Source organism: Drosophila takahashii, chromosome 3L, assembly GCF_030179915.1.
Source record: "Drosophila takahashii strain IR98-3 E-12201 chromosome 3L, DtakHiC1v2, whole genome shotgun sequence".
Lineage (NCBI taxonomy): Eukaryota > Metazoa > Arthropoda > Insecta > Diptera > Drosophilidae > Drosophila > Drosophila takahashii.
In genome coordinates this window covers 16,573,486-16,582,469 of record NC_091680.1, presented here as the reverse complement: position 1 = coordinate 16,582,469, position 8,984 = coordinate 16,573,486, and the positions used below count along the sequence as shown (strand labels likewise).

The following is an 8,984-nucleotide window of genomic DNA, read 5'->3' as shown; positions in this document are numbered from 1 at the left end:
AGAAAAACAAAAGCGAAAAAAATGAGAGATACAAAATACATACAAGTGAAATCCCAACAATTTTATTACATTTATAAAATGAAAACATTTACATTTTAATTGTTGCATAATTTTAATTATTTTTTAAAGCCCATCTACATATAAAAAGTAATTGATTTAGCTCGGTAAATGATAAACGAAATTTAACAGAACAGCGGAGAAAATATTAAGAATTATTAACTATAACGAACAGAAAGTAAATGTGTATAATTAAGTGACAAAGCAAAACTGCATAATTAGCGGAAGAGAGAAACAAACTATTAAAAGTGTAAATCAAATTTAATGCTAGATCTAAAATATATTGTATATATGGATATGTATGTTATATATGCGGCAACAACAAAAACACAACCCCTCCCCCAAAAAACACACACACACAAAGCTAATTAATACATTTAAATAATGATAATAATAAATGAAAAAACAAAAAGTATTTCAAAACTAAAATTATAGTGTTATGATTTGATTTGCGTTTTATTTCCCCACACAATTCCCCCTTATTTCGACTATTTTCACTTCAGTTCCGTCTTACGTTCCTCTATATGTTTCGTACGATGTGGTTAACATGGACCAATTTTTATATACAAATATATATGTATAACACCCACACACCGACGAGTCTTTGAATAGAGTATATATGCGAACTATATATAACGGAAAATATATATATTCATGTACGTATCTGATATGATATTCAAATATAGCGAAATTTTTAAGCTTTGCCCAGGCTAATTCCCAATTCAGCGCTTAACAAAACGAAAGAAAAATCGAAAACTCGAAAAATTTACGCAAAATCGCCTCGATGTGGTAGTTAAATGAATCTCAATCTCTTCTCAATGTTATCAAGAACACAAGTAATTAAATTATTATATATACACGTATATCCAAAAAGCGAAAAAGAAACAAAATTCGTAGTGGTTTCATTGTAAAACAATATTTCATAATGATTAACGAACAATTTAGCTTCAAGATTTCGATATTCCAGTTCGAATTCTTCTCTCGCTTAATGAAAAACGACACGATTTATGATTAACGGATAATGGATAACGATTAACAATATCGGTAGGCAGTTGGGATGCGCAAATGTGATTTTATTCAAAATAAAATACACATAACCATGATTACAATTAATGAAGATTTTTATTTGGATCTGTGGGATCGTTCGCTGGATGCTGCGAAGGCTGCGAAGGAAGAGAGTTGTACATACGAGTATTTAACTAACGTAATCTTTATGAATGAACATGGTATATATCTGATTATATATAATATGTTTAAATTTAGTCCATAAGCTGTAATTTTAAATGATGGAACAAAAGCAAATACACATTAAATAATATGAAGAGAAATAAACCAAGTAGCAGTATCAGTTTTAATTCCAGCGGCTCTTCTTGGCCCGTTTGGCGTCCAGGTTGCTGCTGCTGCTGCTGGAGGAAGCTCCCTGGGATGATGATGATGATGAAGATGGTGGCGGCGGTGCCATTGGTGCGGCAAAAACCCCGGAGTCTGGCAGAGTTTTCTCCCAAGTTCGATCGCTGGAGGCTCGAAATTGGTTGTTATACTGCGATCGAAAGGCCTCCCTCATGGCAGCGTAGCGATCTGTGGCAGGACCTGCGCTGGAGGAGGACTTATTCGAGGGTCCTTCGGGAGGACTAGCACTGACGGCAGTTTCCATGCCACCAGAGGATCCAAAACCACCGCCATTTCCCCGCTCCCTATAGCCCAATCCTGTGTGGGTATTGGTCGGCCTCTTCCCTTTGCCCTGCTTAAATCGCGAACTGCGGAACCAGGAGCTCTTCATGGCCAACTCCATGAGATCCTCGGGCACCAACTGATCGGCGCCCTCCAAGTTGCGCACCAGATGACCGGCAAACTCCTTGTCCTTGTCGGTGACCAATGTAAAGGCATTACCCTTTTCGCCGGCTCTGCCCGTTCTTCCAATTCGATGCGTGTGCGTGTCAATGTCCCTGGCGATATCGTAGTTCACCACATTCCTGATGTGCGGTATGTCCAATCCTCGGGCCGCCACATCGGTGGCCACCAAAATATCGCACTCTTTCCTCTTAAACTGTGTAATAACCTTGTTTCTGTCCGCCTGATCCATGTCGCCGTGGAGCAGCAGGCAGTTATATTCCTTGACCAGCAGATTATTGGAAACTGTTTCGGCATCTGCTTTCTTGGTCACGAAAATCAGGACGCTGCCTTCGGAGAGGAACTTCACCAGGTGGCAGAGCAGCCAATTCCATTTCTGCAGGGGATTCGGGAAGACATACACGGACTGAGTGATGTCCTGGTTGGCCTCGTTGAGATCTCCCTGCACAATTCTCACCGGATCGGTGAGCACATCCCTGGCCAGGCGTTCGATTCGCTTCTTAAACGTGGCCGAGAACATCAGGCACTGGCGATCCGGGCGTACGTGGTTGCAAATGGAGCGCACCTGGGGCTCGAAGCCCATGTGGAACATGCGATCGGCCTCGTCGAGCACCAGGAAAGTGACCCGCCTCAGATTGGTGGCCTTCATCTTGACCATATCGATCATGCGCCCCGGCGTGGCCACTATAATCTCGGCTCCCTGCTCCAGCGCCTTGCTCTGCTCCCACTTGGAGCCGCCGCCGTAGCAGCAGACCACGTTCAGGTTGTACACCTTGCCGAACTTCTTGGCCTCGTTGTAGATCTGCAGCGAGAGCTCGCGAGTGGGTGCGAGAATCAAGCCGATGGGTCCATCGCCTGGCTTCAGCTGCCGCTGATCCATCAGGTGCATTAGCATCGGCCAGATGAAGGCGGCCGTTTTGCCCGAGCCCGTCTTGGCTATGCCAATGATATCTCTGCCCGAGAGGGCGGTGGGCACCGCCTGCGCCTGGATGGGCGTGGGCTGGGTGTATTCCGCCTTCCTCACCGCCTTGATGAGCTGCTCATCGAAGCCGAAATGGCCAAAGGAGGTGACCGGCTTGGGTGGCGAGGGCCCCGTGACCTTTACGCCCAGCGTGCGCCGCAATTCGCGCACCTGATCCTCGTCCAGGGCGGCTATGTCCTCGTGCTGCGTGTAGAAGTTTTTCTCGAACGGCTCGTACTCGATTTCGGAATGGTAGATGGGCGGCAGCGGATCGATGTCCTTCTTCTTGGGCGGCGCTATGGGATTGCCGTCCTCGTCGTACTCGATCTCCTGGTCGGAGCCCTCGTCGCGGAGTCCCGCATTGGGATTCTCCTTCATGTAGCGATAGTAGCTCTCCTCGTCGTCCTCGTCGTCGATGTCGCCCCGAATCGCTTGAGTCGGCGGCTTGGGCGCCTGCTGGCGCTTCTCCTTCTCCACCTGCTGGTTAATGCCGGCCATAAACTGCTCCAGTGGATCCTCATCCGAGTCGGAATCCTCCTGCTTCTTGCCGGAAGGAGCAGGAGCTCCCGGGGATCCTGGTGCCGGGATGTAGGCCTGTTCCATCTCCTTTTCCCGCGGTCCCTCGTCGTCGTCGTCGAAGTAATCGTCATCCGTGTGGTGTTTCCTCTTGCCCACTAGGTTAGTGGCATTGGTGTACTGGCTAATGGAGTCCAGCGTGGAGTAGCCGTGCTTGGAAGTGGATGTTGTGGTGGTGCTTCCGCGGGCAGCGCCTCTCGCCGCCGAAAGGGACGCTCCTCCTCGGGGGGCGCCCACATAGCCACGGGCATTCAGCATCGGGGGAGGCGGCACCGCGTTCATGTTGTTGCCGGAACTGGCCGACTTGCGGTAGGGGAAGCCCCCGCCGCCGATGCCTCGGTAGCCGCTCATCGTGCTCCAATTCCGCAATCTCCAATTCGGATTTTAGTTTTAGCAATTTCAATCAATATTAGTGGCAGAAATATATTTTTGATATCGCAATATATCGAGGCGTGTCCATCTCTGGAAACCAGCTAGCCGATACACGCTCCTAATGTAGCTGAGACCTTACCCACTTAGTCAGTTCTCAAACCAGAATTATATTTAAATGGGATTAAACAATCAATTTGTTTATTAAACACACAGCTCTTAAAAAGATATTTACACTTTTGCCCATTTAGTTTTTCCGACTGTCATATAAATAATACGAAAAATCTATGAAAGTGTACTTTTTATACAGTTTCCATGCTTAAAAATATATTATTATCTTTTTTTTACCAAATTATATTTTTTGCTTCATTATTTGAGATACAAAACTAAAGTAAAGACAGACTAGTTTTAAATTGAATGACAATTACCGCCATGCGCTTATCGATAACAAAAACGATGGCAATTGAAACAATTTTTCCTTCCCTCAGTGTGCACACACTTTTTGGGGCGAAAGAGAAAACAATTGTTGCGTTTGTTTACAAATATTAGAAAAAATAAGAAATGCAAGCGGATATTAACAATGTCTCCAGGGATTACGCCAAGATCCTGCAGAGCGCCGATCTAGAGAAGGAGATCAACCCACTGTGCACGAATATAGATGATATGCTGGCCAGGTTGGATGAGTTTGAAACTTTGCTGGCTTCGGTGAGTTAATTTCATTAAATTAAAGAGTTTTCTTAATTATTTTTTAACTTTTAGGTGCGTGCCGAGTCCAATGGGATGATGGCCAACAATGTGTGCAGCATCCTGGGATTCGGAGATAGTTTCGAGCAGTTAAAAACTAGAATAGATGGTCTGGAGCAATTCGTAGGCGCCGTAAGTGCAAATTTGTCAGAAGTCGAAAGAAACGTGGATATTGCCGAGGAGGAACTCCATGTCACGGACTACAGCCTTAAAGGCCTTCTGCTGAAACCCCTGAAAGCCAAGCTGAGTGCCAGCGATTCCGCAACATCCAACTCTCTGCCAAGATCTAATCTCATTGAGGAGGAATACCAACCTGTAGAGATCTACAAATCCGATGATTACTTCGGAAAATCTCAGGATCCAGCAGTTGAGGAGGGAGAACTAACTAGCTAGATAACTCTACATTTAGTAAGCAATTAGCCAAAGAGTCATTTGTTTAGGGTTTTGCAATGAAATGGCAATATATGGAGTAGAAATTCCATTTGAGGGTCCTTTTGCCTGTAGAAAATCCCAAAATATTTTTATAAACCTTGTTAAATACAAACAGCTTATTTTATAAAGCTTTATAAAGGCTTTAAATTTATATATTTTACCTATTTTCTATAGTTGCATAAAGTTACAGATTGAATGGAAAAAACCAAATCAAACAGTCATATTTTCATTGTTTATATTAGGGTTTAATTTTTCTGATGCCTTATTAACATTGAGATAATGTATACCATAACTGTTAGCTAGATGAAACCCATAAATATTTAGTGATAATTAGCGTTGCTTACGTAAACGTTCAATTTTTTTTTTAACGAGTAGCACGTCGTAAAAATGCTCTAATTTATACGGGGAAGTCCGGGGCGCTTCGCAGTAAAAAAAATTTGTTGACAAAAATTATATTAAAATTTATTGTGGGAAAAAGATTATACGTATCCGCCTTTGCCTAAAACATATATCATTTATATATATTGTCAGGTGTGTAAAAATTTTAGGACATAATTATATAGTGAGTTACTAGCTAAGATGCACGAATAATAATAACTAGATGTCGGATTTTATGAGAAGCATTATTTAAAAACCAAACATTGGCTAGACGTTGAAATTTTTTCTGTAAGCATTTTAAAATAAGCAAGTAAAATGTTAAGCTGACCCATTTTTGCTTGTAATAACTGATGTTAATATAAACCCGTCTATTTGATTTCCTTTTCCATAAATATTTGTTGAATAATTAACAGACAGTCTTTTTTATATAAGCATGTAAATATTTTTGTTTATTTTAGTTCGTTTTCTTTGACTACAAATCTCGTGACGGTCCAATTAGCGACTTTTGGGCTTTGAAGCTTAGGCCTTGGCTTTCTCCTTGCTCTCCTTGCTTTCTTCGGAACTGGAAGAGGACTTGTCGGCGTGCTTGTTCTTCTCGAAGAGCTCGGCCACGGGGATGGGATGGGGAATACTCGGATGGTGGACGGCGGATGGGGTGGTGCTTCCGAGATCCGACTTTGTGGTGGCTGCAGGTGCGGCGGTGGCCTTGGTCTGAGTGGGCACGGGAATATCGCGCTGATGACGCTGCTCCGGGGCCTTTCCACCGGTCAGGGAATCTAGAGCCTTTTGGAGCCCCTCGGAATGCGCGGGACTATGCTGGATGGACTCACGGGCCTTGACGCTGTCGGGTTTCTCCACAGTCTCGCGCTTTTCCTGCTTTTTGGGCAACTCAGCGGTGTGAGCCTGCGTGGGAAGAGCATGGGGCAGTGAAAGATCCTCCACCTGGGGCTTCTCCTCCTCTTTGTGTCCCTCCTCGTGATGAGCCTCCCGCTTTTCCTTCTTCTTCTCAGCAACACCGATCAGAGCTACGGGAACCACGGGAGCATCCTTCTCCTCTTCGCTCTGGGGCTTGACCTCCTCCTCCTTGTGACCCTCCTCGTGGTGGGCTTCCCTCTTGTGCTTGTGGTCATGGGGCTTGGCATCATGGGGAGCAGCTGGGGTGGGCTTTTGGTTGTGGGGATTATGCTGCAGTTGCTCATGGGCCTTCACGCTGTCGGGCTTCTTGGGTTCATTGCGCTTCTGGCGATTCACAGCGGTGGCATCCTTCAGCAGGACTACCTTTTCGGTGGGCTTGGGATCCACAATCACATCGGGACTGATGGGACTGGGTCTGGAGAGCGCCTCGGACGAGGACTCCTTGACATCCAAAGGTGCTGCCCGGCAAAGAGCCACCAGGGCTAAGAAAACAATCTAAAGGAAATTCGGGGAAAATTAAATATTATTATATTAATTTAATTTAAAATATATTTTATTTCCGAAGAACAAAAGAATATTTTCTTATTTAAAAATTAACAAACCAGGATATTCATTTTAGAAATCACACCTTTGAATTTTGAAAAAAACTACAACAAAAGTTCTTAATTTCCAATTTAGGATCTACAGAAATGTATATTCAGAAACACACACATTGTAGCAATTGTAACAGGATCATATTTCTTTTTCACCAGAACTACTCTCTTTAGTTACTTATTAATTTATTTTTAAGACTTTAGAATCCAGAGATCTTCACTTACAACCGACTTCATGTTGACCGCTTGGAAATGTGACCAAAACTGCTGCTCTGAGCATCGAGCCAACCCATTTTATGAGCCCAACGGATCGGAGGCTTCTCCAGTTGGTCGGCAGTGGCTGCTAACCAGTTTGTAATTCGGTGCTAATTGCGAATAGATGCACGCCAAGTGCACGGAACCCGTTCGCTATGTAAATCTCCCCGGCTTCGACTGCTTTTCCACGTTGATATTGATAAGTCTGGCTAATTATAACCCGAGAAAATCGGCGTCAAGTGCGCCGGCTTCTCGAAAAAGCTGAATATGGATATGGAATAAAAAAATATGGAGAATAAAAGCGAGTTAAGGCGGCGAAATGGGCTCAAGGCTTAGTCATTTCAGCGCCATGCACGGATCCACATCTGCCGGCTATTTAGCACTGGCTTGCAAAAAAGTTAAGCTTGGCTAACTAAAGTTAAGTATTCCCGCAGCTAATTTGAAGAGCACATAAATATGGATCGCGAGGCACTTGTAATTACGCCCTTTACGTAAGGCGACAGGTAAACATATCAATTGGTCGACGTTTTCCCGGAACTGTACTTCACGGCAATTGTGTTGGTTTGATTGATCGAGTAATTGCTCTGAATTAATATCCAATTTCGATTCAAATAAATCTGTCTAGAAGTTTTTGTGAGATATATATTGACATGATTCTATTTTATTTGCTCAGAAAGGGCTATCAAGTAAATTAAAATGTATTAAAGGGTGCCTGCTTAAGCTTATAGCTAATTTATTACTTATAAATAATACAAGCGAGATAATTTCAAAAATCAAATAAATTACGCGCTCAACCAGTGTATACACACCATAAAACTGAAGGTGGTGTAATTTGGTACTTTTCCAATTCCAACAGTAAGCAACACTGGTGGTCTGTATTTTCGTTATTATTCCTCAACTTTTCCCGAAGAACGTGTAAATAAAGTAATCCAAAAGTAAACAAATCAAAATGCCAACGGAAATCGAGAATATAAACCCCAATGTCTACGACAAGATCAAGGAAAGAGTGCTGACGGCCAACGATGAGGACGAAAATGTATCCGATCCCTTCGATAAGCGTGAGATTTTTGGTGAGTTTTTGGAATTCAGTGAGGGAACCTCCGTCTTATAAATGGTAATCCACAGATCTCATTAGGAACATCAACGACCCGGAGCACCCGTTGACCTTGGAGGAGCTGCATGTGGTGCAGGAGGATCTGATCCGGATAAGCGATGGCCAGAACTCGGTGCACATCAGTTTCACCCCGACGATTCCCCACTGTTCGATGGCCACTTTGATTGGCCTTTCCATCCGGGTGAAGTTGCTCCGCTCGCTGCCGCCCCGCTTCAAGGTCACCGTGGAGATTACGCCCGGAACCCACGCCTCCGAGCAGGCGGTGAACAAGCAGTTGGCGGACAAGGAACGAGTGGCAGCCGCCTTGGAGAACAAACACCTCGCCGAGGTGATCAACCAGTGCATCTCCGCCAGGGGCTAAATACTTCCTTTTATCCTTCTTATAAATATGTATACACATATGATGTTGGTTTAGTAATAATAATAATGATTTAATAGAAGACTTTTATGTATCTACATACATCAGTATGGTAACTTTTTCCATAGATTTTGGAGAGTAGCTGTGTTCGATTGTTGGTTTTTTATTCCTACATATATAATGACAGCTTAAATTTTAATAATTTTAAAGCTTTTTATCTCAATATTTAATTATAGTTGCTACTAGACAAGCTCAATAATTATTGATTGGCCAGTTCTAACCATCCCAAGTTGATATCATTGGGAATTCCCTTCTACAGACTCACTTTAGGAGCTCTATTTTGGGGTTGTAGAGCAACAACATGTTTCGCAGTAGGTGCTT

At 43.5% G+C, this 8,984-nt stretch overlaps 4 protein-coding genes across 4 annotated transcripts; 2 read left to right on the top strand and 2 right to left on the bottom strand.

Annotated features, from left to right (window-relative positions):
* Positions 1 to 1,292: 1,292 nt before the first annotated feature.
* On the bottom strand, positions 1,293 to 4,107 carry LOC138912904 (ATP-dependent RNA helicase DDX42-like). Its single transcript, XM_070214644.1, has one exon. It carries the CDS (start codon positions 3,794 to 3,796, stop codon positions 1,409 to 1,411), a length of 2,388 nt encoding a protein of 795 aa, XP_070070745.1. The 5' UTR covers positions 3,797 to 4,107; the 3' UTR covers positions 1,293 to 1,408.
* Positions 4,108 to 4,297: 190 nt separating this feature from the next.
* On the top strand, positions 4,298 to 5,137 carry LOC138912905 (biogenesis of lysosome-related organelles complex 1 subunit 4). Its single transcript, XM_070214646.1, has 2 exons — positions 4,298 to 4,519; positions 4,574 to 5,137. The coding sequence occupies exons 1-2, from the start codon at positions 4,376 to 4,378 to the stop codon at positions 4,949 to 4,951; spliced, it is 522 nt and encodes a 173-aa protein (XP_070070747.1). The 5' UTR covers positions 4,298 to 4,375; the 3' UTR covers positions 4,952 to 5,137.
* Positions 5,138 to 5,787: 650 nt separating this feature from the next.
* Positions 5,788 to 7,263, bottom strand: LOC108069116 (glutamic acid-rich protein). The gene is made up of 2 exons (XM_017159073.3): positions 7,102 to 7,263; positions 5,788 to 6,778 (listed from the first exon to the last, which is right to left on the bottom strand). Exons 1-2 carry the CDS (start codon positions 7,111 to 7,113, stop codon positions 5,888 to 5,890), a joined length of 903 nt encoding a protein of 300 aa, XP_017014562.3. The 5' UTR covers positions 7,114 to 7,263; the 3' UTR covers positions 5,788 to 5,887.
* A 724-nt stretch (positions 7,264 to 7,987) lies between these two features.
* On the top strand, positions 7,988 to 8,701 carry galla-2 (MIP18 family protein galla-2). The gene is made up of 2 exons (XM_017159076.3): positions 7,988 to 8,201; positions 8,257 to 8,701. The coding sequence occupies exons 1-2, from the start codon at positions 8,081 to 8,083 to the stop codon at positions 8,604 to 8,606; spliced, it is 471 nt and encodes a 156-aa protein (XP_017014565.2). The 5' UTR covers positions 7,988 to 8,080; the 3' UTR covers positions 8,607 to 8,701.
* Positions 8,702 to 8,984: the final 283 nt, after the last annotated feature.

Coding starts and splice junctions, on each gene's coding strand:
- LOC138912904 (XM_070214644.1), bottom strand. CDS start 3,796: ATGAGCGGCTACCGAGGCATCGGCGGCGGGGGCTTCCCCTACCGCAAG.
- LOC138912905 (XM_070214646.1), top strand. CDS start 4,376: ATGCAAGCGGATATTAACAATGTCTCCAGGGATTACGCCAAGATCCTG. Junction 4,520..4,573: donor TTGAAACTTTGCTGGCTTCG/GTGAGTTAATTT, acceptor TTTAACTTTTAG/GTGCGTGCCGAGTCCAATGG.
- galla-2 (XM_017159076.3), top strand. CDS start 8,081: ATGCCAACGGAAATCGAGAATATAAACCCCAATGTCTACGACAAGATC. Junction 8,202..8,256: donor CGATAAGCGTGAGATTTTTG/GTGAGTTTTTGG, acceptor GGTAATCCACAG/ATCTCATTAGGAACATCAAC.